This window comes from Brassica oleracea, chromosome C3 (genome assembly GCF_000695525.1).
Source record: "Brassica oleracea var. oleracea cultivar TO1000 chromosome C3, BOL, whole genome shotgun sequence".
In the NCBI taxonomy this organism is placed as follows: domain Eukaryota; kingdom Viridiplantae; phylum Streptophyta; class Magnoliopsida; order Brassicales; family Brassicaceae; genus Brassica; species Brassica oleracea.
In genome coordinates this window covers 6400212-6427635 of record NC_027750.1, presented here as the reverse complement: position 1 = coordinate 6427635, position 27424 = coordinate 6400212, and the positions used below count along the sequence as shown (strand labels likewise).

The 27424-nt window shown below is 41.9% G+C and overlaps 7 protein-coding genes and 1 pseudogene across 10 annotated transcripts; 3 read left to right on the top strand and 5 right to left on the bottom strand.

Annotated features, from left to right (window-relative positions):
* Positions 1-37: 37 nt before the first annotated feature.
* LOC106335299 (DNA-directed RNA polymerase subunit 5-like protein 1) lies at positions 38-1222 on the bottom strand. Of its 2 annotated transcripts, XM_013773779.1 has the most exons (3): positions 851-1222; positions 357-773; positions 38-255 (listed from the first exon to the last, which is right to left on the bottom strand). In XM_013773779.1, the coding sequence occupies exons 1-3, from the start codon at positions 1058-1060 to the stop codon at positions 223-225; spliced, it is 660 nt and encodes a 219-aa protein (XP_013629233.1). In that variant the 5' UTR covers positions 1061-1222; the 3' UTR covers positions 38-222. The 2 variants fall into 2 exon arrangements, with proteins under 2 accessions (XP_013629233.1, XP_013629234.1); XM_013773780.1 differs by lacking the exon at positions 38-255 and having other exon boundaries at positions 271-773.
* Positions 1223-1376: 154 nt separating this feature from the next.
* On the bottom strand, positions 1377-5113 carry LOC106335298 (ubiquitin carboxyl-terminal hydrolase 23-like). Of its 2 annotated transcripts, XM_013773778.1 has the most exons (10): positions 4685-5113; positions 4476-4590; positions 4268-4378; positions 4002-4174; positions 3604-3927; positions 3389-3514; positions 2784-3284; positions 2198-2753; positions 1906-1990; positions 1377-1815 (listed from the first exon to the last, which is right to left on the bottom strand). In XM_013773778.1, the coding sequence occupies exons 1-10, from the start codon at positions 4940-4942 to the stop codon at positions 1650-1652; spliced, it is 2415 nt and encodes an 804-aa protein (XP_013629232.1). In that variant the 5' UTR covers positions 4943-5113; the 3' UTR covers positions 1377-1649. The 2 variants fall into 2 exon arrangements, with proteins under 2 accessions (XP_013629232.1, XP_013629231.1); XM_013773777.1 differs by having other exon boundaries at positions 2198-3284.
* Positions 5114-5311: 198 nt separating this feature from the next.
* Positions 5312-7736, top strand: LOC106331434 (RNA polymerase II C-terminal domain phosphatase-like 4). The gene is made up of 8 exons (XM_013769789.1): positions 5312-5424; positions 5556-5710; positions 5818-5909; positions 5989-6107; positions 6203-6383; positions 6486-6775; positions 6875-7060; positions 7141-7736. The coding sequence occupies exons 2-8, from the start codon at positions 5556-5558 to the stop codon at positions 7528-7530; spliced, it is 1413 nt and encodes a 470-aa protein (XP_013625243.1). The 5' UTR covers positions 5312-5424; the 3' UTR covers positions 7531-7736.
* Positions 7737-8093: 357 nt separating this feature from the next.
* LOC106332649 (cytochrome c oxidase assembly factor 6) lies at positions 8094-9089 on the top strand. 2 transcript variants are annotated; one of them, XM_013771128.1, is made up of 4 exons: positions 8094-8229; positions 8331-8468; positions 8546-8684; positions 8867-9089. In XM_013771128.1, exons 1-3 carry the CDS (start codon positions 8146-8148, stop codon positions 8666-8668), a joined length of 345 nt encoding a protein of 114 aa, XP_013626582.1. In that variant the 5' UTR covers positions 8094-8145; the 3' UTR covers positions 8669-8684; positions 8867-9089. The 2 variants fall into 2 exon arrangements, with proteins under 2 accessions (XP_013626582.1, XP_013626581.1); XM_013771127.1 differs by having other exon boundaries at positions 8540-8684.
* Positions 9090-9548: 459 nt separating this feature from the next.
* LOC106333740 lies at positions 9549-10847 on the bottom strand (annotated as a pseudogene).
* Positions 10848-11714: 867 nt separating this feature from the next.
* LOC106332146 (trafficking protein particle complex subunit 5-like) lies at positions 11715-13406 on the bottom strand. The gene is made up of 8 exons (XM_013770614.1): positions 13236-13406; positions 12954-13042; positions 12778-12841; positions 12565-12642; positions 12383-12459; positions 12237-12303; positions 12046-12153; positions 11715-11952 (listed from the first exon to the last, which is right to left on the bottom strand). Exons 1-8 carry the CDS (start codon positions 13305-13307, stop codon positions 11920-11922), a joined length of 588 nt encoding a protein of 195 aa, XP_013626068.1. The 5' UTR covers positions 13308-13406; the 3' UTR covers positions 11715-11919.
* A 264-nt stretch (positions 13407-13670) lies between these two features.
* Positions 13671-18290, top strand: LOC106336149 (FIP1[V]-like protein). The gene is made up of 8 exons (XM_013774895.1): positions 13671-14287; positions 14704-14921; positions 15046-15172; positions 15253-15321; positions 15416-15544; positions 15682-15783; positions 15884-17215; positions 17417-18290. Exons 1-8 carry the CDS (start codon positions 13685-13687, stop codon positions 17711-17713), a joined length of 2877 nt encoding a protein of 958 aa, XP_013630349.1. The 5' UTR covers positions 13671-13684; the 3' UTR covers positions 17714-18290.
* A 111-nt stretch (positions 18291-18401) lies between these two features.
* Positions 18402-22466, bottom strand: LOC106332328 (glycerophosphodiester phosphodiesterase GDPDL7-like). Its single transcript, XM_013770796.1, has 9 exons — positions 22337-22466; positions 22111-22248; positions 21346-21642; positions 21156-21265; positions 20453-20951; positions 19868-20188; positions 19664-19806; positions 19058-19541; positions 18402-18859 (listed from the first exon to the last, which is right to left on the bottom strand). The coding sequence occupies exons 2-9, from the start codon at positions 22220-22222 to the stop codon at positions 18567-18569; spliced, it is 2259 nt and encodes a 752-aa protein (XP_013626250.1). The 5' UTR covers positions 22223-22248; positions 22337-22466; the 3' UTR covers positions 18402-18566.
* Between the last annotated feature and the right edge of the window lie 4958 nt (positions 22467-27424).

Below are 27424 nucleotides of genomic sequence, written 5' to 3'. Positions count from 1 at the left end.
ACAATTAGATCAAGTTCTTGACGAAAAGTTACTTCGAAGAGCACCTCCATCTGACCATATTTGATTTAAATGGGAAAATAATAAGCAGCTGATCATAACCTTCTTTGTTGGTGAGTCCGCACTGACATTCCTGCTCCTGTGGACTTTGAAAAGAATTAATCTCTGAAACGAAGACTGACCAGTCCACCGGATTTGTAGTCTACTAGATCTGAGCAGTCCGTCTCAAATACGACCGAGACAAGTGGAATTGCATATCTGAAAATAGTGAATTTTTATCCCTTATTATAACAAATAAAATAAAAACATTGAACAAGCAAGGTTTGCAAAAATCCAAATCCAAGATTACAAAACTAAACAGCATATCGATAGGTATAATAGTCCAAAGAAGTAGCATCACTCCGTCTAATCTTAACAACTTGTCCTCTCTTGAGTCCATAATATCTAGCAACAGGATCAGAGACAAGGATACGAGGAAGCTGCGTGTCTTGCACCGTGTACTTTTGAAGCAGTTCCTTCTTAGCTTGATTGTCAAGTACATAGTACTTGTTGATAAGTTTATGCTCGGTGATATTAGTCACCAACTCAGCTTCCTCAAAGACTTCAATAGTTAAAATCTTGTTGAGCTCTATAATAGCGTTCTTGGCTGCACCGGTTATGGGCTGTGGAACAACTATGATCCCTCGATTGACTTTATCGTCTCTCATCTTCATCACCACGTCTTTTTTAATGATTGGGACTCCCACTTTAGGACCTTCCGGGTAGAACACGTATATCTACACACCAGAGTCGAAAGATTTTGAGTATAAAGCTTTTCATTATGACTATGTTGTTTATTAAGTTAGATGTTTACCTTGTCATCTGGATTTGGTCCCTTGTCGGTTGTCACGAATAGAGCTTCCTTGTTGACTTTGTTCATAGCTTTGCAAAAGTTTTGAACGAAGTCTTCTCTTTTCAACTCTATGTCAGATTCTTCTATGTTGTAGCCTCTGTCCTTCAGCATCTGCAAGACCGTGCGACGTACCTTGAAGACCCTCGTGATCTCATCCTCCCCCTCCGACATTGTCTTGTAAGTTTTTTTTTAGTATTTTGTTATGCCGGCGAGTTAGTAAGAGATGAGCCTTTAAAAGAGGGTTTACTAGGGTTTAGGGGGCTCTATAACATGGTTTATATTTAACTCTTTGGATGTTCACTTATAGATCTGAATCTCTGACTCTGACACGACATGATTGTCTCTTTTCTTGCAATGCTAATGATAAAATATTATTTCATGAGGATATATTACTACAAGGTGTAATTATAGCAAGAACCAAACCTGTGGAGAGAATGAAAGATTGCATTACTAGAGGCTAAAACAGAACAAAACTTGAGAGGAAAAAGAGATGCACAAACATTATTGTTTCTTTTATTACAATGCTAATGCTAAAATGTTATTTCATGAGGATGAACCTGTGGAGAATCAAAGATTGCATTACTAGAGACTAAAACAGAACAAAACTGAGGGGGGAAAGAGATCACAAAACAATCTCCAATGTCTGTAGCCTCTCTCTCTCTTTTCCTCTGTTGTTACCATTACTTTCTGCCAAAGACGGCAACATGTGGATTACAGTTTCTTTTTTTTTTATAGATTATGGATGCTCTCTGTCCCTTGTTCATATCCGGAAGCCTGTCTTTGCGGTATTCATGCGTTGCGTCCATTTCTTCTTTGTATCGGTTTGTTGTTTCTTTGAAGCAATCATCTGGAACGGGTTTGGTCCTTTATACATCTCTTCTTTAATTCGTATCTTCTTTTTCTTCCCTCTATCATATTCTTCATCCCTGCCACATTCCAATACCATTGATGTGTTAAACCAACTGCCTAATGAAATTAACCAAATCCAAAGCAATGACATAAAACCTCAAACTCACCACTCATCTGCTACATAACCGATTCTGGTGCCTTCATTCATTCCCATCTTCTTAGAAGCCGAGACTTCTTCATCCCATTTGGCAACTGCAATGGTTATCAGACTTAACTCCATCAAAAACAATCGTATAGACTAAGCTCTTTGAGGTAATAAATGAAGGTTTGATAATCCTTAAAAACATTAAGAGTTGGAGAATGACAAGTGTTATCTCCTAACTGAGTTCGCTATCATTAGCTAGCACTAAGAATTACCAAAAATTGAAATGTCATAAGATGAGAAAACGGAAAACTTACCAACTGTCTCCGGCAAACCCCGCGTGAGAACCGTCGGCTCATCTTTTTGCAACACGATTTGTTCATCTTTTGACGACTCTCTCTTTCTTTTGGCGATTTGGCTTGCTTTAGATAAGTCAGAACTCCTCAACGGTGGTTTTTGGTCTGACGCAAGAACGGCACCATTTTCATTAGTTCTCTCCTTGAGATCTCCAGTCGCAGAGCCAAGCAACATATTCCCATTACTATTCCTTCTTCTTTCATTATGGACACTGACAATGTTATCCTTCCCAGGCAAGCAAGAAGAGCCAGAAGCAACTTCGCTAGTTATCTCTGAAGTTGAACGCTCTTGATCTGTAGCTCCTTTCTTGGATCGGAGCTCCTCAGGAATAACCTTAACAGCACTTGATCTCCCCCTTTTCTGTTTCATCTTTTTGCGTACGCCAAGGGCCAGCTTAAAAAGTTTTAATCCCACCTGCAGGGTTTTTGTTTTACCCTTGCGAGTCTTTCTCGGTGTGGTGAGAGTCTCCTCATCTTTATTAGCTACAGAAGTAGGCAAGTTCACAAGAATTTGAGCGTTTCTGCTGCCATCCAGTAGAGGGGCAGCCTTCCCTGGTAGTGTCGCGCATGGAGCCTTTATCTTCTCCTTTACCAAAGATCTTTCCCCATTAGCCTGTGATATTGGCAGTTCCTTCTGAAGGTTCTCTCTGGCATTTGAATCTTTCTGGGATAAGACGGCAGTAGCACTTAGACCATTTTCCCTCTTCAGGATCTCTTTTGCCTCTACACTGCTTGGGGGATCCTTCTGAGTCTCTTTGGCATTCAAATCTTTTCGGTTAAAGACAGCAGGAGCACCTTGATCACATGATCTCAAGGGTGCTCTACCATTGGCACCAAGACCGTTCAAAATAGATGCTTTCATGACTGTTGAACCACTCACTTGATCATTTCCGTTAGAAGATATAATCATAGAAGCTCTTGCTGTCGGAAGGCTCTCTTTCTTAACCATGGGAACCACATTCTTTGGGGCTGTGTTCTGTCTATCACGAACATAGAAAAGCATATACGCCTTCTGATTGAACACATTCTTCTCACTAACTTGCAAAACCTACAGCAACAATGTAACGAAGAACTTTACTACTAGCCACGTCAACAAGTAGGTTATCAAACAAAAAATTTGCAACCAAAAGAACGTACAACACTGATGCTTACTCTGTTATCATCAAGGGAGTACCACATGCCACTTGAAGTGCGAACAAAGCACGCATAGTGACCAGAATGAATACTTCGACCATAATGAACTAAGACACCATATAGAGTGTACTTTAAATTACCTTCCTGTTCAACACAAGTACGGCACTGTTATAAGGGAAACCATGAAGCTCAATGATTAAAAAAAAAAAAAATACAAGACGAAGTTTACTTACACAGGGACCACTGACAAAAGGTTTCATGTCAACTGCAGACGCAAACTCGACTTTCTTGTCGATCTTTTCGGATCTATGCGCTTCAAACCGCTTGAGATGCACAGTGAGAACATACGGCGCCTTAAAAACAGTCAGCTCTTTTGTAGCCTTAACTTTCTGCTTGCATCTTTCGCACTGGTAAACCTTTGCACCGTCATCTAAAAGCTCAACAGCAGTGAAACGCGTAAGCGCTCTCTGCAACGAATCCGCCTTCGAAATGTCTAGACTCAAGTCAAGAAACGGATCAAACTTGTCAGAGCTATGTGAGCATTGCGCGCATTTCACCTGAATAAAAAAATACAAAACATTAGAGAACGCTTAGGCAATTTTGATCTTTATCATAGAGGTTGTTACTTTACCCGACTACGGAGGCTACCACCGAATATTTTGTGAACCAAGCTGCTCCTGTAAGCATCAGAGGATTCGCTTGACACACCAGAAGGCAGACTACACTTGTGCATGCACTCTAGGAGATTGACCATGTACTCATGAGCATCTTCCTGCCGACAGTTTCTGAAGTTTCTCGAAACGCCTAATTAATTAAGCAGTTGAAGAATCCTCATTAGTCTGATTAGTAATTGGCATACTAAATAGTGCAAAGCAGACAAGGTCTGAAGAAGCATACATCGCAGGTTTGAGACCAAATATTTCGGTGCTAGTATTTTGCCAGTGGCTTGAAGGGCATTCCTCACATGCTTCTGCATTGCACATAAAGCACAAAACCCAGCCACGTGGCCTACACAAAACGATTTGATATGAACATTGTATCAGAGACTGAATAAAGGACTTGCCACACACAGAAACTAATCAAACAGCATCTAAATGCAACTTACAGCGTTTCTCATGGCCAACATCATGCAGGTAAGCAGCTAATGGCTCCGTGTATGTCAAACATTGTAATACCGAATTAAGAAAACATGTATTCCCGAGATTCTCCAAACCAGCACCCTACAAATCAAACAAAACCAAAAAAGTAAATGTCTTTCCATCGATCACAAAGTTCGCATGAAAACGAAAGAGAGGGAAGGCTAAGCAAACTCACGATTTTGCGGATCGTTCTATTAAAAGTAAGCTCCCGATCTAATCCATTCTCCAACAGATCAGACCCGTCTCGCTTCTTAAAGGACGGTGAGGAGAAGAAGGCTTGCTTGCTGGCAGAGGAGGAGCTGGGATTCAAAGTCTCGATCTTGAAATCGGATTTACCGTTAGAGAAGCCATTGAAGGGCTTCCTCGCGGGGTGAAACTCGATCTTTCTAAAGACGGACGAAACGGCGCAGGATCCGTTACTCGAAGCCTCCATTCGGCAAATCCAGAGGAATCGGCGATTCGAGTTAAGACAAGACACACGGTTTTGTGATTTGTCGGGAGTGAAAAAACTGTGTAGAGAAAGATAATAAAGACGATAGCTTTTACGGCTAATTTCGAAAAGAGAGTGGTCCGAGTGGCAGCTGCAACGCGCTATTAAACCCTAGCAAAGACCCATCCCGACAATACTTTCTGCCACTTGTGTTTTTTTCATACAAAACAAAACAAAGGACACGAGCTTCTGTTGGGTTTGCGTTTACTAATGAGCCCAAATTAAAAGCCCATTTAATATGAAAAAGTTTTACTATGGGGCCCTTAACGAGCCTCATTTACATAACCACCTGGCGCTCGTGAAATATCAATCGGAGCATTCACTTCACGGTTACACACCGTCGTCGAGGCGTATCTCTTTCTCCGTCGTCAAAACCTAATCACGATTTGAGTGTTCTCTCGCCATTGGCGGACACCAAGTAGAAGGTGTTCTTCCGTACTCTTCTTTCATACGTTTCGTTTCTCTGCGATTTCAATTTCGCAGTTCCATTCATTTGTTTGTTTGTTTGTTTATGATTTAGGTTTTAATCAATTTGTGACTTGTGAGTGGTTTTCAGATGAGTGTGGCGAGTGATTCACCAGTGCATTCTTCCAGCAGCGATGATCTTGCTGCCTTCCTTGAAACCGAGTTGGACTCCGACTCAGATTCTTCCTCTGAGTCATTTCCCATCGAAGAAGAACCGGAGGATGATGCTGAAGTTTCCAACCATAGGTTCAATGCTTGTTTTTTTTCATATCTGAATCTGAATCTGAATCTTAAAGCACTAGTCTTTTAGTGTGTGTACTTTCTCCATAACATGTTTCTCAATCATCTTTTAGGTTAAAGAGACGAAAACTAGACCATCTAGAAACCGTGGATGAAGACGAGATTGAGGAAGTAGCTTCTGTGAAGTTTTCACAAGAAATCTCAGGTGAAAGTCTTTCTCTTTAACCTTACTTTGTATCTCTGTTATCTGTTCTTCTAACATTCGAATTTGCTATTGCTTGCAGAAGCATCCTCAAGCAAGTTACCATGCCAACACCCAGGCACCTTTGGAAACATGTGCATTGTTTGTGGCCAAAGAGTGGAAGAAGAAGAAACTGGTATTTCATTCACTTACATACACAAGGTATGCCAATCTATTCAATTTTCTTACTAGTTTCATTAGAGCGTTAAGTCTTTAGCTTATTGTTAATGAGCTTTGGGGAAATCTGTTTTCTTTAGGGTATAAAGTTCCATGAAGATGAAGTAACCCGGATGCGTGATATAGATATGAAAATGTTGCAAAGCCAGCGGAAGTTATGTTTAGTTCTTGATCTAGACCACACTTTGCTTAACTCAACCGTACTTAGGGACCTGAGACCCGAGGAGGAATACTTGAAAAGCCTTACACATTCTCTTCAAGGTTATACACCTAAACTCTTTTGTTTGTTTGCCTTTTGTGTTTTTCCACCTAGATGTTTGCATGTGTTATACAGTTCTAGTAAGTTTGTTTTGCTGATCTCAGATGTTTCTGGTGGCGATCTCTTCATGCTTGAGTTCATGCATATGATGACCAAATTAAGGCCGTTTGTTCATTCGTTTCTAAAAGAAGCCAGCAAGATGTTTGTATTGTATATTTACACAATGGGAGATAGGCCATATGCACGACAGATGGCGAAGCTGCTGGACCCAAAAGGAGAGTACTTTGGAGAACGGATCATTTCTCGAGATGATGGCACGGTGAGACATCAAAAAAGTTTAGATGTGGTGCTGGGACAAGAAAAAGCTGTTCTGATTCTTGACGATACAGAGAATGTAAGTTTTTTTTGCCTGCTTTGCCAATTCTTCATGTTAATTATAATCATGATATTCTTGTCTTAGATTAGATGTGTTGATACTTGGTTTGATGCGCAGGCATGGCCAAGTCATAAAGACAATCTGATCGTGATAGAGAGGTATCACTTTTTTGCGTCAAGCTGCAAACAGTTTGACCACATATTCCAGTCTCTCTCGCAGCTGAAGAGCGATGAGAGCGAACCAGATGGGGCGCTTGCCACTGTTCTTAAAGTCCTTAAGCAAACGCATAGTCTGTTCTTTGAGGTATGCTCAATAATCAATATATAAAAAAGATAAACTTTTCTCTTGTCTGGATTGCTTTCTGATAGTAACTACCTTTTCAGGATGGAGGAGAAGACTTATCCGGCAGAGACGTGAGGTCATTACTGAAGCAAGTGCGTAAAGATATACTTAAAGGATGTAAAGTGGTGTTCAGTCGAGTGTTCCCGACGAAGTCTCAGGCTGAGGATCACCCGCTGTGGAGGGTGGCTAAGGGATTGGGAGCCACGTGTGCAACGGAAGTGGATGAATCTGTAACACACGTGGTGGCAATGGATGTGGGAACAGAGAAGGTTCGTTGGGCGATAAGAGAGAAGAAGTTTGTGGTGCATAGAGGATGGATAGACGCAGCGAATTACCTGTGGAAGAAGCAGCCAGAAGAGAACTTCGGGTTGGAGCAGCTCAAGAAGCAAGGAGCGGAAGAAAAGAGCGATGATGTACCACTTGAAAAGTAAGTAGACCGAGGAAGAAACAGATAACTTAATGTAATTGGATTTTGATTATGAAAGTACTTCGAAACAAAGCAAGTTCTTAACTAGAGACTAGTTTGGAGCCCAACCAATGTCTGTGTTAGAGCTGGCATTCGGCTCAAATCGAACTGATCATCAAACTGAGAATTTTTGTTTTTTGGTTTGACATCCGGTTCTGCTAAGAACTGTTAAGTGATGTTTTTGGTCTGATACTTGTAAACCAAATGGTTCGATAAACATCAACTAAATAAACTGAAATTAACCGAATTGTACCAAATTTCACCAATTAGGAATATAACGATTTCGATTCAGTTCAGAAACAATATAAAATAAAAAACCGAACTTTATAAACCGAGTAACTGAACCAAAATATAATTCGGTTTAATTCAGTGGCATTTTTTCAAAACTGAAAAAATCAAAACCCGGTCGAGTAAAACCGACAAAAAAAAAAAACGAATGCCCACGTGTTGTCTGTTGGGCCGAAACAGCCCGTTTATTAATGAATAGTGGCCCACATCTATAATCTAATTAATTGTTTTCTCTTTTGCTGGTTGCTCACGTCGACCGGCTCTCGTTTCTTCTCACCGTCGCTTGCTAAACATGGTGCTCGATGCTTATGCTTCGTCAAACCCTAATCAGGTACACGAGGACGTTCTTCAGAAATCTAGAGATGCGTGCTACAAGGTCAGTTCTATTCCTACTCCCATGTCGTTGTTGCGATCGATTGCGAGATGGGTGATTAGGGTAAATCGTTAATCTTGTCGAGTGATCACTAATTTTTGCAGGCAAGAGATGCTTTTTACACTTGTCTGGAGAAGGAATCTGGTAAGAAACCCACTGAGATCGCGTCCGTAGGTCTTCTCTACCCTAAAGAGTGTAGCCTTTCCAGAACCGAGTTCGTCAAGAGCTGCCGCTCTTCCTGGGTATCTTCTGTTTCTCTCTCACTCTCTCAGTTCCTTTTATGGGGTAATGGATGTAATAAAAAAAAATGAAGGTGAAGCATTTCGATAGGGAGTACTGTCGGAACAAGAGAGTTCAAAGGCTGCTTGATGATGGAGATGAGAGGAAAGGTCCAATGTCACTCCCTCAGCCTTACACTTTCAAGCCTTCTCCTTCTACTTAGATCCCTTCCTTTCCTGGTAACAACGCAATCTTTTTACTTTGTTTCTCTATCTGCCCTTATATGACTTCTGTTTAACTTCTTTAGTGTTCTGTCGTCTCACCATTGTTTAGCTGATCAAGATTTGACCTTGTCTTTTGATTACATCACATCATGTTTTCGCTCATTCTGGGAAGTTTTTGTTTTGTCTTTGTTGTGTAGGAAGAGGAAGATGACTGAGTAATCCCTTGGTAGCACTTACTGTTCCTGAAGCATAGGACTCATTTTCTTTGCCGACCTTTTTTTTTAATATCCCTTAAAGTCTTGTCTTTATTTGAGTTGTGTAAGCCTACAACATGGGAATAATAAAGGTGTGCTTTTGAAGGAACCTGATTCTTCTTTGCCTATTATCTATTGCTCGCAATCTGCAAGCATTTAGTTTACAGTATACTGATATATAAATGATTATTTTGTTTAATGAGTCTGCTGAATCAGTAAGTCATCTATATACTTGGTTTGTTCCAAACTGGTCTGGAAACTTAGAAGTGTTTACTTATGTATCTTCCTCTGCCTCTAATGTATAAGCCCTATTCTCACTAATGGTATTCAAATAGCCGCGTAGGTTAATGAACTTGAGCCTGAATATAATAACTTGTAGAAAGTGGGGTGCTTCAACTTGGATAGAATATTATACTGGTTCAGGTTACATTCGATTGCCCAAACGGTAGCAACGTTGACAAAAAGTAGTGGGACGCATGTCTCTTAGTTTTCGGTCCCACCACCTCTGTTCTGTATGGTTTATGCCTTGTCGGTTATGTTAGTTGTTGTAAGTTAAGTAATTTTTTTATTATTTAATCCTTAACAGTGAAAATAGATGATAGATAATGAATATTAATGTTTGACTGTAAACGAAAAAAAAAATGAAGAAACAATGAGAGATCCTATGGTTTAGGCCTTGTTGGAGGCGGAGACATCATCCATAGGAGAGGAGGCTTCAGGTGCAGCTGCTGCTACTACATTTGCCTCCTCTGTTGCTACGACATTTGAGGTCGGGTTGAAGAGAGCTCCACGAGAGTGAGCAGATGAAGATGACATAGCAGTTGCGAGAGAGATGGGCATTAGACAAAGCCCCTTCCCTTGAAGATACTGCATTGCTGATCCCATGTCTTCTTCCATCAGTTTCGCCACCCTCTGTTCCGTTGTCCTTAGGCTTTCGTTGGATGATCCTGGTGCGTTTCCATTCCCGTTTACTATGCCATTGGACGGTACTGAGAGTGCGTTGAGCCGTCCTCCTACCTGCATTACCAAAAACCATGATGATGTTTGGTGCTATGTCACTTTAAAAAGGCATTAAGGGACTTAGAAACTGACATCAGAGGTGAGACCATTGAGGCGTGGACGAATTCCCCCTGCAGCTCCCAATCTGCTCATGCTTAGTACTTTGACTTGAAGCTGAAGGAATCTAACATACTCTATGATCTCGTCCAGCATTGATGCCTTGTCCGTCTGCATTACATCATCAACCAATTCGGTTATTGTCCAGATTCAGACAGTCACTTGTAAAATTATGATAATATTGAGTACCTTGTTGGTGTTGGGAACCAGTTCTTGGAGAGACTTCATCCTCTCTGCAATGCGTTCCCTTCTCAACTGCCACAAAAACAATACAATCAGTAACACAAACAGAGAGGACATGGGAGTTAAGTGAACAATGGAGATACCCGCTCAGCAATGCTGTGAGGATCGGTGGCTTGGCCTCTCCTGGCTCGCACCCTCGGCTTTTGGCGGGCCACAGGTGGGCTCGTGGTGGTCGACACTGTCCCTTGTGCATGCTGCAACCCATCTTGGCTACCCGTTGTTGGACCACCAGACTCCTGACATTGACAAACAACAACACAAAAGATGTCATTCGAGGAATCATAAACATTAATACATTTTGGTGTTTTGTAATGTAAGGTAATAGTTTGGTGCCTGAGGTTGATGGAACTTGTCGGGGACGGTGAGAGCGTGGAGGAGTGAATGCGGCGGAGGAGAAGGGGGAAGAGATGAGCCCCAGGGAGGAGGAAGAGAGGAAAGCATTGACATGGAGTCATGGAAGAAACCGTTACTGTTTTGGTTTATGAACTCCCCCTTTCCTTCTCCATTCCCCTTCTCCATCTCTTCTTGTCTTCTGTCTTTCTTCCTTTGCTTCCTCATGCATTTTTATCCTCGTTTTTAATTATTGTTTTAAATTTTAATTTTTCAATTTTCTGGCCGTTTCGTTTTCTTTTTAGAATATTTATTTACTCCCTTAGGTATGTATGTATTTGGGCTGTTTAATAATATGAGTTTCGAATCTCTCAAATATATTATCTCACAAAAGTCGTACGTAGCCGGCCTCTTTTTATATTTGCTTTTGTTGTTCAATTTTTTTTAGAACAATTTGCTTTTGTTGTTAATAGTCCTAAAATCCAAATCTTGATTTACTCGAATCTGCATAAAATCGATTGTACATTATTTTTGTTTATATTTTTTATAACATTTATAAACACATCACATTTTAATAAACATTTTGCCCTTTTGAATGAATAAAATGTTCCTTGTTTTGCAGTTAGTTGTTAAAAATGTGATATTTGCATTTGTTAAAATGTGATATTTATGCAAATCCCAAGACAATAACATAATAAGAGTTGAATAAAAGGCCCAAACAAACCCACATAGAGAAGCCTTTAAAGGTTTGTAATTCTTTTGTAACCGGTGGTGATTGGCAAAGAGACAGATGGATGATGTGAATGGTGTTACCGTGAAGAAGTTCAAGGCGGGGGATGCAGTACCGGTTAATGCTACCAAGGAAGTGTATGCTTCTCTCTTTACTTGCTCCAAGAAGAAGTTTGATTCCAGAGAGACTTACTCTTGCAGGTCACTCCCTCTCGGCAGGAACTGATTTGATATCACTTGTTTTCTTTGTAGTTGCACTGAACAAATTGATATATCAATCTGCTTTTGTAACTTCTACACTGGATAATTGTCATGTTTCTTTACTCTTGTTTCGCAATTGGCATAACCATGTTTGCATACACTGTTCTAAAACTGGTAAACTGTTGTATCATCAGCTAGAATTGTAACGAGAGGGTACGTATGTAGTTTACATCAATCAACGGACAAGGCTTTGCAGCTCGATTCAAATGGTTATAGTATACGTTAAACCAAAACATACAGGCAAGACTTGCACAAGCAGTTCACATAAAGGCAACAGCTCCAAGAACATGATGTGGCAACTCGTACAAAGAGTGCACTCATTGGCTTAGCCGTGCCTCTCTTTTAAGCACCTGTGCAGCATGGATGGAAGTAGGTAAACCAGGTGAGAGATTGAGCTTCTCAAGGTAAAGATAAATCATATAGAGAGATGTAGAGATACTAACCTCATCAGCAAACTTGATCAAAATGGTAGTCCGAGGACGTTGTTGTCCTTCAATGGGTACAAAATGAGCCGTTACCACAGCAGGAAACCCTGCGTTGTCCAAAACTCCCTGCATAGAGAAGATGGGCGGCTGCCTCATTGCCCACTTCTTAAACCATTTATATTTCATGAAAATGCCAAGATAGCACTCACCTTCACTATGCCGGCCACAAACGCCCCGCAGTTGAATGTTCCCATGTCTTTTGGAATTGAAATGAACCTACACTTTCACATTTTTTTTTATCAGTTCTCTCGCCTTTATCTCGAGTGTTAATGGAAAGAGCTGGAGGAATCTAAACCTGTTGACGAGAAGCTCCTTTTCACTGATCATGTACTCATCTTCATGTTCTGTTCCTTTTTCAAGTGAATCAGCAACCTAATGGCATGTTCATTAAAGCGCGAGTCAGGATCCAGAAACACTCATGTCCACAGAAAAACTCTTAACAACTAATTAAATTTTTGAAAATCACCACTCACTCACCTTCCCAAACAACACCTTCCACACGGTGCTGTGGACGAAAGACAGAATCCCTAGTAACCGTGTCTCTCTTCTGTTACCCTGATACAATATGAGAGAAATATATCCATAGAATCGTCACTGAACTCTGCATTGCTAAACTTATATGAAAGGACACATTGACTTTTCAGTCTTTCAGACAAAAAGTCTCAGACATTTTGGTAAAGCAAAACGTACCTTCTCTCGGTTGCAAAGAAGCTCCAAAACTCGAGATCCAACTGCATACCCAGCATCCTCTAGTCTGAGAGAGAGAGAGAGAGAGAGTCAACATTACCAAGAACAAAAACACATTGTTAGAATGTGAATGATTCAGACTAAAAAAAGAAAGTAAAAATCAAATCTTGTTTGCTCACCTTCTTTCAAGTTCAGCAATGTTGTCAACCTGGGTTTGATTGTACTGAACTAGCTCCGAGAATAAGAATGCAAACGCGCTCAAGCTCACCTGCAATGCACGTAGAGTTTCAAAGCCACTAAAAATTTCAGAATTAAACGATCGCCACAAAGAGATCAGATCGTAAGCCGAATTGAATGAATGTTCTCATTTCCAATACTCTCGGTCCAGTATCTTGATTTTCCGAGAAAATGTCTGAGATTGAAGAAGTAAAGCGGATCTAGAGTGAGAGCGAGAGATATACCTCTTGTTTGCCTTTGCTGAGTGGCTTGTCAAGGACGTTAGAGTACTGCTTCATTTTCCCTACTCCGATCATCTTCTTCTTCGCTTTTCAGAACCCTAAACAAACACAGATTCTTTCTTGGTTTTTTTTTTCTGGGGAAATTTACGCTTTTCCGGGAAAAGAATCTCTTTTATTACAGCCGGTTTTGTCTTTGGTTTGATGATTGAGGGGAAGCGACTAATTTTAATTTTATCGGTTTGGTTGGTTTGGTTTAATGTGGTTTGGTCAACATAAATTTAGCTTCACCGTCTCTGATTATCGGTTTGGTTTGATGTGGTTTGGTCAGTATAAATATTCACTGTCTCTAAATTATCGGTTTGGTTTAATGTGGTTTGGTCAATATAAATTAAGCTTCGCCGTCTCTCTTATTCTCTCGTCTTCATTAAAATCGGCCGTTCTTCGCCAGTCCAATGGACGAAGACGATGAGTTCGGGGATCTCTACTCCGACGTTCTCCCGCCCTTCCAACCTCCTCCCCCGCCTCCTCTCCGTTCAATCGACCTCAACCTCCGATCACACGAACAAGATGCGTCGGAACCTAATTCACCTTCCGTCGCTAGGGTTTACGACACCACCGCCTCCAAACCATCCACCACTCCCTCTCACGACGCAATTGGCGACGACAAGGACATGAACTTCGAGCCCTATGCCGCCGATTCCACCCCTGCGATTCCTGGTTTGGGTACAGATCGAGAAGGTAGGGCGATCATTGAGCAGGTTGGCGATGGAGGCTGCGGAGGACGAGGAGAAGGAGATGATTGGGATAGCGACAGCGAAGACGATCTGCAGATAGTGTTGAACGACGACGTCATGATGGGAGCTGATAGAAGAACAAGGCTGGGAGACAACGAAGATGATGATGAAGAGCCGCTTGTTATAGTGGATAAAAATCAACCTATGGAGGAGCAGCAGCTCTGGGGAGAAGAAGAAGCGGTGGATAGAGATGGCAAAGAAGGAGGAGAAGCTCTGAAGGGGAGTGCTGCTGGGTATCATCCGTTTCATTCTCAGTTTAAGGTCAGAGTCAATGCAACAATGTTGTCACTGGTTACATTACTTAGTGGCCGAGGTTATTGTCGTGGCCCTGTTTTAATTTTCATATCTCCTTTGTACTTGTACATAAAGGTCCTGAATGCAAATGCAAAGAGTATATTAATCAGAGAACATTGGAGTCTTCTGCTTCTGTTTTTTTTTTTTTTTTTATAACCATATGCAGAGTATGTTTGGTCATAAAATTTAAGATGTGAAAGGAAGATAAGAACGTTATCCTCTGCCCACCATTAATCTAACTTTAAGAAGAACAACAATCTCTTCGGACCCTAACTTGCTTTATGAAGCCAACATATCGTCAAAGATTTCATTTCTTTGGCAAAAAGTTACAAAACAAGGCTTGGTATTTGATCTACTTGTACATAATTATATTTCTATTGCAGTATGTAAGACCCGGGGCAGCCCCTATTCCTGGAAGTGTAGCATCTGCTGCAGGTCAGGTTCGTCCTCCCGCCAACCTTGGTCCTATGGCTGGTCGTGGCAGAGGAGATTGGCGTCCAATGGGAATGAGGAATGCTTCTGCTGCTCAGAAAGGCTATCACCAGACTTGGGGTGGTAATGCAGCTGGGCGGGGACTGGACTTTACTCTTCCTTCTCACAAGTAATTTTTTTTTTATCTATTCTGAAGTGTGGAGATATTATTATTATTAGTAAGCACCACGTTTTGATTGGTACACAGAGCTGCGTTTCTTTTATTTGAATGTCTACCTTTTGCTTATATCTAGGACTATATTTGAGTTCGACATAGACGCTTTCGAGGAAAAGCCCTGGAGATATCAAGGAGTTGATATCACAGACTACTTCAACTTTGGACTGAATGAGGAGACCTGGAAAGACTATTGCAAACAGCTGGTAATTTTATAACTGTGTTTCATATCCTTATTTCAGCCAAAATGAAAAGTACTACGAGGAACATCTTTTAATTCTTACAGGATCAACACCGTATAGAGACTACTATGAAAAGCAGAATACGTGTTTATGAAAGTGGCAGAACAGATCAGGTAAAACTGGATCTTGGCTTATTATTATGGCACAATATTTCGTCAATAACAAAAAGGGTGACATTGCATTCCTAATCATTCTCCTGTACGATAGGGTTATGATCCATATCTGCCCCCAGAGTTAGCTGCAGCAACAGGAGCGCAAGTTGTTCCTGTTGATTCCTCAAATTTAGTGAAGCTTGACACTGCTCAAGGTGACTCAGCTAATATTCGACCTCCACTGGTATTTTTCCTCCTGCTTTGCTCTCATTTAAAGTAGCATTGTCTTTTTTGGTTCACTATGTAGACTAATGTGGACGTACATTTTTCTTGTTAGTATCTAAAGCTTGAGAATATTTGCTGATTTTTTTCTTCTCTCAGCCCCCTGGAAGACCAATACCTGTGGAGACTGGTTCTGTTGAGCGTCCATCATCCATTGATACACGTGCTCCTCGAATGCGTGACCTAGAAGCTATCATTGAGGTTGAATACGATTCAAATCTCTCTTAATTTTGGTTTTACTGGTGTGGTATGTTTCCATGCTATACTGACTGCTACTAACTGATATTGATTTTGTTGCCAGATTGTATGTGAGGATTCGCATGAGGATGAGCCCTCGGGTGAAAACGGCGCAGAACAAGCTGATAGTGGCCAGAGTTTTCGTTCATCATCTCCTGTTGGAGACAGAGGCACAAGGTCATCAAGTGTTGATCGTGAAGATGTGGGAGGTGAAGCTGGCAAAGATTCTGAAATAGAGGAGGAGCATAAAATGAGTTCTGCAGTCCCTCGGTCAGCAGTTGAAGAAGATGATGGAGGGGGATCAAAGACAGAGAGAAGTAGTGAAAGCAGTAAAGCAAGATGTGGAAGTCACAGAGATCATCAGCAACTGAAGGATAGCGCGGAAGAGGAAGTTATTCAAGATAGGAACCATTGTACTCGACCAGCTAGCAATAAGAAACATCACGTTAACAATGCACAGCATCAGAGCAGAAAGTATCAAGACATAGGGAAAGAAATGGAAAGAACTCGAGCGGGGAGCAAAGGTGAAAGTGGAGAGGATTTTGATAAAAGGAAAGAGCGAGATGTTGATGGGGGAGTCTGGCGCAGGAGAGAGGATGACACATTCAGTAGAAGAGGTGGGGATGAAGGGTCTAGAAAAAGGGACCGTGGAGATGATCATGTTCCTTCGAGAAATCATGTGGATGATGGTGGTTTGAGAAATAATTATGAACTGGATGATCACATCAGCAAGAGGAGGAAGGTTGAAGAGTATGTGAGAAGAACTCGCTCTGAGAAGAATAAAATATCATTTGGTCAAAGAGAAGAATCAATCAGCCGCCTGAAACGAGAACGTGGTGATAGGTTGGACTATCAAAAGAGAGACGTCCAACATAAAATCAGAGATGATATATACGACCACGCTTCTCTAAGGCACAGAGATGATTTCTATATGCAGAGAGATGGTAATGAGAGGTTGAGAGAGCGTGGGGATTTGGATAAACTAAAACTAACTCACGAGGATGGTTTATCAGCACCGGGAAGAGAGAGGCAGGTGGCTGCAAGGGGTCATAGAGGTTCAGAAGACCGATCATCTTCAAGGATGAAGGATGAGTATAAAGAGCATCTCACCAAGGATACAACAAGGCAGACTAAACAGACGAAGAAAAGGGAATACCCTGGTGAAGAAAGTTCTTCCTATCACAGAGGACACGGAGACGACATTGTAAGCAATGAGAAAAAAACAAGGCTGGAGAGGACAAGTGCTAAAAGTGACAAGGTTGTGGAATCTTTAGATGGCCAGCGATTGCAAGATAGAAACCATAAAGATTCTAGACGAAAGATTAAAGAACAAAGAGAAGACACAGATTCTTTGAGGAACAAGCAAGGAGAACAAAATGGCAGTTCCCAAGTGACTGTATGCCTCATCAGCTTATGAAATAAATTTATTAATATCTCATCCAAGTTTTGCAAACTTAACTTAGTTATTGTGAATGCAAATATTATCTTGCAAACTTTTTTGTTCCGTTGCCAATCTTACCTATATAATATATCTCATGGTTTTGTCACTTTTAATATGCCCTATGGTCAGTGTTGATGTTTCTTGGATGCCTTTCAGGGCTTAAAGAGAACCAACGAAGCAAGAAACTACAGGAGTGAGATCCCACAGCAGCACAACGCCACCAAAAGACACAAGGAAAACGCTTCCTCTGGTGATGAGCTACAAGATTCAAAAAGAGGACGTACGAAATTTGAGCGTTGGGGAAGCCACAAAGAGAGAGATGATGATGTCACTGCCAAGGGATCTTCATCCACTTCTTCAAAAATTCAAGAGAAGGAAAGTGGCCATGACCTTGCGGAGACCAAAAGATGGAAGCAAGAAGGGACAAGGAGACCGGCACTTGGACACGGTTGAGAAACTCAAGAAACGCAGTGAACGGTTCAAACTTCCAATGCCCACGGAGAAAGCCAACAAATCAGGAGTAAAGAAAATGGAGTCTGAGACGCTTCCCTCTGAAAAAATTGAAGGCCCTGCGGATTCAGAGGTGAAAGCAGAGCGGCCATCAAGGAAAAGAAGGTGGACAAGTAGCTGAGAGTCATAAACTGAAGTGGAAATAAAAAAGTTGAGGAACTGGCTCTATTAGTTTGATGCCCCATGTAGCTGCTTAAACGTATGTCATGAGATTCTCTCATTCCACGGAGCAGTTGTGACGGTATCCAGATGGAGGATCAAAGTTCAATGACGATTTGATTAGGAGACTAGCAAGAATGTGTTTGGGAGGAGCTATGTTGCGTAAGAATAGGCCATAAGGGTGACTCTGAGAGAATACTCTTGTACTAGTTGATGTAGCATTTTTCAAATATTATTGGTCTTTTAGTTTTGTTCTCATACAAAGTGCCTCAAGAGAGCAGGAATATTTTAAAAATACTTAATGGCATTGTGTGTTATATATGCTGTATTAACTTTGTTACTCTGTTCTTGTAAACGACCTATAAAGACTTGATCATTGGTGTTTGCCTTTTTGCTGTTTACTATGTCTGAGACAGTATAAAAGTAGAGCATGCTATCAAGATTCAAAATTTTTACTGAAACCAAACCTTCGTATCACAAACAAACAAAGTTTCTTTAGAGCTTTAATCTATAAACAACAAATCATTTTATGCTTAACACGAGGAAAACATAAAATAGCTTGTGTGTCAGTTTAGAATATGCTGAGGAAGAAAGAACATTTTACTCAACCTATGAAGTTATACCGTGTGATCACTCTTTACTCAGCAGCAAAGAGGAGTCCCAAGACCAGTATTGTCAGCAAGGAAAGGCCAAGATTAGCAGTGGCGGCAATGGTGCCTGAATGACCAGGAGCTTCTCCACTTGCATTAGCGGAGACAATGTTTGCAATAGGAGGAAGAGGCGGATCAATCACGTCTCTGGCGTCCAGAGGTGGGTTTGGAGCACTAGCTGGTGGCTGTGCTTCCTTGGCCGCCACGGAGAGTAGAGCGCCAGCCTCTGCTGGTAAGATGGCATAGGGCTGCTCTTTGTTCAAATCTGAGCATGGACTCCCTACATTTGCCATCAAACACATTTTATCAGCCTTATCTTGATTATATATGTACACTGTTGTCAGGCCCGGTCATGGGCATAGGGCAGTCAAACATTAACTTAGCCTCCAATTTTTTTGAAAAAAAATAATACAGACGTAAGTTTATTAATTTTTTTTATTAAAATCCTTACTAAATCGTCTAGAGGTTCAAAACTTACTCAAGTATCTGGTGGCTGTGACAGGGAACTCTGTGACGACTCCATCAACGCCATTCCCTGCGATGAATGTGGCAATCTCTACCGTGGGATCAGAGAAGTAGTCAAACGCTATGGAGAGGTACTCGTTTCTTAGCACAGAGACGTATACAGATACATTCCCCTTGTGCATTTCCTCCACTACGTTGGTCTTCCCTGTGGCAAAGCTTTCAGAGGTGGTGACTAGAGAACTTCTCCTGAGATTGACAGCTTCTGCATGCTTCTTGATTTCGTCAATGGATGGTTTGGGAGCATCTCCTATTTCCTTGTCGATGGTCAAGACTCTTGTGTAGGGAGGAACAGCTGCGAAACTGGACAGAACAGAACTGTCGTCTGACTGAATCAACACTTTTTGGGTTAGTTGCTTGTCGAGTGTGGACTTGGTGATCGCAGACTGGACTGTATCTACTATTCCTAGACCTTTCTTTGAGGCTAGATAAGCAGCATTCTGTCAACAAAACACGGCGTTAGTGAAGCTGCCTCGAATCTAATTTATGGTATTTCAAGCAATTTCTCAAGCTGCATTGAATAAGTTATAGAGCATTTAAGCATTAAAGTGAAAAGACTTGCCTCGATGTTGATAAGAACTCCAGTGACAGCCTTTTCTTTGCTGAACTCAAGGAAGTCAACGAGAGTCATAAACTTACCAGCATTCTTGTTTGCTGGATTTCTCTGGAATCCCCCTTTAGTTAAGAAGGGGCTCAGGATTTGAGCTGGAGACAATGACATACCAGTTAGTTTCATGCAACTTTGGAAAAGAGATCAGTTACTTACGTTTTAGAGACTGGATCTCTGCCCAAGTGAGATCAAAAGAGAAAATGCCATTGGTAGGCTGGATCTCAGGAACGCTGGTGGCACGTGACATGAACGTGGTCATGGCTGTGGTACTTGCTGTTAAGTCTGCAGAATCATGACAGAAAGCTATTCCATCTTTGGACATTTGGACAGAACAGTCTATCACATCTGCTCCATCGTTGACCGCCTTTTGATAAGCCATATCAGTGCAGCCTGGATAGTCTCCACTTGCTCCATTGTGAGTTATGACCAATGCATGGTTTGCTTTAGGGAGATTTCCCTGTTGGTGAGACAAACAACCTGCAAGAATACAAAACACATGGGGCATGAGAAGACATGTGCATATGTGTATGATGTGTATCTATATACAGGGTCGGCCCTGAAGTTTTGGAGGCCGTAAGTGATATAGTAAAGATTTTAATAATTTTTTTTTACAAATTTAGAGTTTTGTATTTATGTAAATTTTTCAAAAAAATTTGGAGGCTAAAAACAACTGTTTCATTTGGCTTTACCAAGGACCGGACATGTCTATATATGATGATGGTGGATGGCAATTTAACTTACTGATGGCTTGTGATGCTGTTGGCGGGAAGTCAGTGATGAAACCATCAACAGAGAACTGTCCATTGTCCACAAACTGAAGATACTCAGCGGAGGGATCATAGCTGTAGTTGAAGCTGGTACGCAAATCATTGGCAAAACCTGAAGCGTAGACCTCTAGACCAGCCTTGTGTGCATCAGCAACAAAGGTGGAAGCGGGCTTAAGGTAATTAGCAGAGTCAAGTGGCCAAATATAGTCTTTGGGGACAAGAACGCCTGATGCAAAGGCCTTGATGGCTGCAAGGTCCAGAAGAATCTCGCTGTACTTCTTGTTGGTGGTTGGCTCAATTGCCTCGGGGTCTTTGAACTCGAATATGAGCTTTGTCTTGGACATTCCTGCGTCCATCCCTATGCTTTTCAAGAAGGCTATCTCTGGAGATGAGATGAAAGTAATGCCACGGAATCGTAAGGTTTTCAGGTACTCAGCTGCACTCAGCTTGTGTTCCATGTAGAAGGAGTCGTACTGCACGTTTAAATCAATGTTTGTTTCTTTATTTGTTTTTTTTTCTAAGAGGTTCAGCGGTAATCATTTTAGACCCGAAACCACATCATGTAATATTAGTTTCGTCTCAGACTCACACAATGGCCATGAGTCTTTTCCAACTGAGCTAATATTTATTTATTTGTTGAATCAACAATGACTTTCAAAGAGAGTAAGAAGAGAAACCTGAACGCTCAACCAGAACTTGGGAGGCTTGGTTCCTAGGACGTCCTCCACGGCAGATATCGGCATCTGACCGTCGAAAATGCTGGGCCGAGAGAAGATGTTCTGGACCACTGTTCAACAACAAAAAAACATCAAAAGCTGTGGTGGTGTTGGGGAGCATTGGAAGGGAGGAAAAGAGAAGAAGACATACAAGAGACATTGGAGAAAATGGTGTCGGCAGAGTAGTCAAGGGCAAACCAGCCCTTGAGGTCCTGACCGTTGACCTTGTAGGTCTTCTGAGCTTTAGGGAAGAGCGTGGAGATGGTGGTTGAATTGTCAAGCCTGATATCAGGCAAGCAGATACCAACACCGTCCTTTGTCATCTGAAGGTTGCACAACATAGTGAGGCCAGGGGAGCTGGTGCTAATAGCGAAGGCGTTCGCAGAGGCGCTTGACTCAGGGAAAAGACCTGAAAATCCACCTCTAGCCACAACCCCAGGCTCTTGTCCTAAAACACAGATCAAGGATAAAACAGGCATGAGCTTTTACAAAACAAACATGTTACATGCAGTGACGGATCTAGGAGAGTTTATAGCTGGGGGCACCATCATAAAATTTGAACTAGTTAGGGGCACTAGCACAGGATTTGAATGAGTTAGAAACTATTCTCACAAGATTAGTTACGGAAAATAACAAATGAACTGGGGGCACGTGACCCCGTTGGTAACCAACGTACATCCGCCCCTGGTTACATGATATGGGCAGTTTCATATATATATTCGCTAACTAGGAATAGTTTGGATCTTAGACCATAATCTTCCTCCTTACCCGAAACCAGCTTTTGTTAAAATCAATAACACGACGTATAACATTCATTCCACCGAGTTTTGAATTAGGAGCACAACATCACCAACATTTGCGTTTAAATCACTAGCCTACTACGTTTTGTGGTGTAAGTAAGATAATTGACACATACCGTTAAGGGTGAGCCATTTCTTGGCAGGAACAGCCGCCACAGCAGCTGGAGTCTTGGGAGCCGCAACACAGGAGTGTAAGAAAAGGGAGAAAATAATGAAAGACCTCAGCATATTTGTCTGTTTATTTGATTGATCTCCTGCATTTACGTACCAAAGCAAAGTCAGATACATTCACAATACATAATCTATATACGCTTCAGCAAATAAAAGAGAAAGAGATCTCACAGCAAAGAAAAGAAGAAGAACATCAATCTCTTCTTCCGCTTGTTTTCCTCGTCGTTATGTTTTTGACAAAACGGAAAAGAAGCGAAGAAGAAAAAGAAAGATGGTCAAACAATGTAATTAATGTGGTATCAAAAGTAACTTGCTCGTATCATCTCATTTATAGCCATTTAACTCTCTATTTTTATCACTTTCCCCCCTCCTTTCGCTTTTAACTGTTTTCTTGTTTATTTAGACATTGACATTTGTAACTAAATCCGAGATTTAAACTTTCTTAGACCTTAATAGAAAACTCAAACTTTAAATTCATGTCTGATTTGATATGTATAAAATGACTTGAATGATCTTGTAAGACAGTATCAGACCTGGTTTGTGGTCTTCACCAAATTTAGTGTTATTAACAAATCTAAAATGACATATAAAACACTCCCAACAACGTTCGCCCTAGCTAAACACTCCCAAGCGCAGTAATCGAGACAGCCGCATCTCGTCCAATCTCCGACGTCGACGGTGTGAGAGGCCGTCGGCGTCGCCTCCTCCGCCCCTTCTTCTCAACGTCGTCAAGCTCCTCTGTTTTTGGTTCCGTCTACACTTTCTCTTCGGGTCTTGTTGGTGTTAACTCGTCAACGAGAGAGAGATCCGTCGAAGAAGCCTCTGTTGCAGAGCTCGTTCTTCCGCTGGTCACTTGCCAACTTTGCCACTGTCTACCCTCCTTCAGCCTTTCACTCTGCAACTCGTTGAAACCGGATCTGTCCATGGATAGTCCCGTTTCTTCTCGACCGTTTATGTCACGGACGCCTTGCTTCAACCTCCAAAGATTGTCTCCCGACGCGTTCAGCCTCTCGAGGTGTCTGTCCTCGTCGATAGAGTTCTCAATCCGTTCACCGTTCGCTGTCTCTCGCCGCCAAGCTTCCCATGTCCGACTTGGAAGCTCCGGATCTGAACCTCATCCCGTTGGGGATCTGTTCCGCTCCTCCTCCGACCCTTACACATCCGCTTTACCACAACCTCTCACGCCTCATCTCCTAGTAGTCGCCGTGGTTGAAGTTATGAAGCTTACCATAATCTGGAGACGCCGTTCACATAGCGGTTTTAACACCACGGTATTGACTCTCCCTTTGCGCCTACCTCCCCTACCTCGTCTCTCACCCTCCGCCTCTCCTCCATTCCCTCTCGTGTTAGTCACTACTCGCCGCGTTTCTGTGCGTAAACCCGACATATCTCTTGATTTGAACTTTCATTGTGTTGTAATGGACTTGCGGTTTAGCTCAGGTCTCAACGAGAGCTTTCTATTCCGATACGGTAATATTGGAGTTCTTTTGCTCAGTTGGATCTCAGTCTGCGTCCCCTTATGGATAATGGTCAAGAGCATCATTTCATCTCGGCATCGCCTCTACTATACACCCAACATCAAGGCAGCCCCATCTCACCAAGGTTTCTATGGAGCTAAGCTACTTCGGTTAAATCTCTGTCTCCTAGTGACCGCCGAATCTATTGTGCAAGAGTGTTGTTTCGCCAGATTTGTTTACGTCTTTCTCACCGTTGCGTCTCTATCACACTATGCTGTCGCAAGCATCGACGGTTCTTCACAAAGTCGGATTTGTGGCCTTCCCGATCTCCTCGTCGCTGGAACTATTGTGCAAGAGTGTGGACTCGCCAGATTTACTAACTACATCACTGCTGCGCCTCCATCACATTACGCCGTCTCAAGCATCGACGGTTCTTCACAGAGTCAGCTATGCGACCTTCAAACCGGAATTGTTGCACGTAGACCCATCGCCATATCAAGTCAGATAGGACTTCAAACTTTCAATGGTTCCTACGGTTCTAGAGCTTCTCACCTAAAGTTCTTGCCAATCAACATTCCAACTTCTTCCTATAGGTGTATCAACGTCGTTTTCGATTATCAATTGTTCTTTCGAACAATAGCCATGGGATCAAAAGTGAAGCTTCCTTTTGGGTTTCTTCATTTCGCTGAGCATGACTCGCCATTCTATGGTTCTATCTTTAGTTGTTTTGTATTGTTTTCTAGCTTCTTTCTACCGTCGAGTATGTTTCCGGGATCTTTTGATTCAGTTGTAAACTCTCATGCTCTTTGAACTTTTAATATAAGTGGTGTTACAAAAAAAAAAAACAAATCTAAAATGAATTCGAGTAACTTTTTATAAAAAATGTGTTATAAAATCTTAAAAATGTGTTATAAAATCTTCTCGAATCCAAATAATTATTTGATCAAATTGGTCCGACATATATATATATATATATCAAAACCGTATGCGAAAATATTTTTAAAAAGATTAATACAAACTCTAATGAATACAAAACCTATTTTTATGAATTGTCAAAAACTAAGTCTTTCTAAATATTCTTATGTGTGATACTAGATTAGTAGATTTCTTCGTTTATATCTATATTATTAAAAGAGAAGTACCCATTTGAAAACGAAAAAGAACATTTGGCTTGAAAAACAAACAGATTAAAAAAAAGGTTTCTATCCCAGGCACGAGCTCCCAGGAAAGTCTTTAGCCAGTAACTTTTAAACCTTCCCTCCTTTTACACGCTGGTTTCTTATTCTTTTTGGGTCTGAACCTCCTGTAATCCTGCAAATTTTTCAAAAATTCCCCTGCTTTGATCTTTAACTGTTGGTCACTCCACTGAACTCGTCGGAATCCTTACCGCTTGAGCTCTTATCGGCCGGGTTCAAGCCCCCGACTCGGGTCGGAGGGTTCCTCTTCCACCAGCTCCTCCGCAACGCATCCGACATCCCTCAAAAATGGAGTCTCAGAGACCCTCTCCTTGTGCAGATAGAATCATTCAAATCTCATTGATTGACTACCCCATCTGATAATATTAGAGATTCAGCAAGTACACACTCTGAGAGGAGTTACAAGTTTATTTAGAAAACGGGAATCCGTTACCTACGTTTGAAGAATTAAGAGAAGAACTAGCTCATCTGATCCCCATCTTGGGTTGGAGGCAAATGACAAAAGGAAGACTTTCCAAAGAAGACAAGGGGAAGAGTCTCGTGCTGGATCCTTTCCAAGCCCCTAGAACAGCGCGAGTCAAAGTCCAAGTCCCTGATAACTCAAGGAAGCTCCATCAACACTCGCTAACCCTGATAGGGCGTGTCACGAACCAATCGGTGCAAAAGGTTTGGTCAGTTATTCCCTTCTTCACCGAGCTGTGGAAAACAGAACACAGTCCTGTTGGCTCAGATCTTGGAAATGGAATGTTCCAATTTCAGTTCGCCCATGAAGCGGACCTACTAGCGGTGCTGGAAAAAAGACCTTTTCACTATGCTAAGTGGATGGTGATAGTCCAACGATGGGAACCTACTGTCTCGGAAGCTTTCCCATCTCTCATCCTGTTTTGGATCAAAATACAGGGCGTTCCTATCCACCTTTGGTCTGCGGAGACCGCCCGCAGCTTAGGTGAAGATATAGGAATATATGAGAAGGCGGAAGTAACACCTCTTGCTATGAAGATGAGGGTCCATATCAATGGACGTCTACCTCTAATAAAGACTTCAGTTATCGAGTATTCCAACGGGGACGAGGTCACAGCTATATTTGTCTATGAAAAGTTAGAAAGGCACTGCTCCAAATGTTTTCGCTTGGATCATGATATTAAAGATTGTCTAGTGGCAAAACACCAAGAAAGAGATCTGAAAGTGCATGAAGATACAGATAATAGCATGAAGCTAATTTCACAGAGAAATGGAGGGAGAGAAAAGACATCACCAGATGCTGGAATCTTTAGGTTCTCTGCTACAGAGGACATAGTCTATGAGCGAAACAAAAGCCAGCGATACAGGTCTTATGACCCTCACTATGATGCAAGGCATACTATAGATTCTCAAAGAAGATCTCGATCCCTGATTGAAGCGAACCGACAGCACCGCTCCAGGGAACCATCACAAGAGTGGCAAAGAAACCATTATAGTGACACCTCCCAAAACAGAAGAGAAAGCCCCTATAACCGCAGAGTGGGCGAAGCTCGTTCTCCTCTGCGAAATGATAACCACAACCACAACAGCATGGAGTACGATTCTGCTCTCTCGGGAGCTAGAGGAAGAGATATGATGCGAAGAGAAGAATCAAGGTCCTCAAGAGGAGGTAAATCTTTATCAATAAGAGGGAATCCTCTTCCGGATGCCAAATCACCAGCACCTCAAGAAGCATTCAATGAAGCTTTAGAGGAAGTGAGAGAAGTCATGGTCCAGTACACGCAATGTGCTGACCCCTCGGAGAGTGCCACTCGTAGAGAAAGACTTTGAAAGGCAGAAGAAGAAAGCCAGCTTGAAGAAACAGCAGCACGTATGGTTCAGGCTTCTTTGGGTGATAAGGCTGACGTTCACCATGATCCTCGGGAAACAGAAGAAACTCCTTCAGCAGAAAGGATACCTATTGCTCTTAGACTTGGGCCTATGGCCCCACAAACGAGTACCCCTGATCAAAATACGCTGGCTGTGGTTTCAAATCGTAAACCAGGGCGCCCCCCAGGAAAAAGAACAACTCCAAATAGCCCTAAATTACTCAGAGGAGCTAGCTCTCGAAAACGAAAAATCCCAGCGCCTATTCCTCCACAAGCTCGGAAAGTGAAGAAACCAGATATTCCGACTGCTCGAAATGCAAAGTCTAGAGCTGGAACTTCCCGAACAGCGAGTAGAAAACCTCCTTCTGCGTCAAACTCAGAGGATCAACCATTGTGCAACATGATCCCAGCTTCTACTAGAAGAAAGATGGATTTTCAAAATCCATCTTTTCCCGGTCCTTAAAAATAGGGAGCTGGAACTGTCAGGGGTTAGGGAATCCCCAGACAGTTCGTAGGTTACAAGAGATGAAGAAGAATATATTTCCAGACATCTTATTTCTCTCTGAAACCAAAAATCCCGACAGCTTCGTACTTAACAAAACGAAGAAACTCGCGTATGAAAACTATCACCTAGTCTCTCCGACGGGACATGGTGCAGGAGGACTGGCTCTCTTTTGGAAGCAGGAAATCAAATTAAGTGTAATAAGATCATGTGCTAATCTTATTGACACTTGCGTTGAATATGAAGGGAAAATCTTTTATGCTTCGTTTATATAT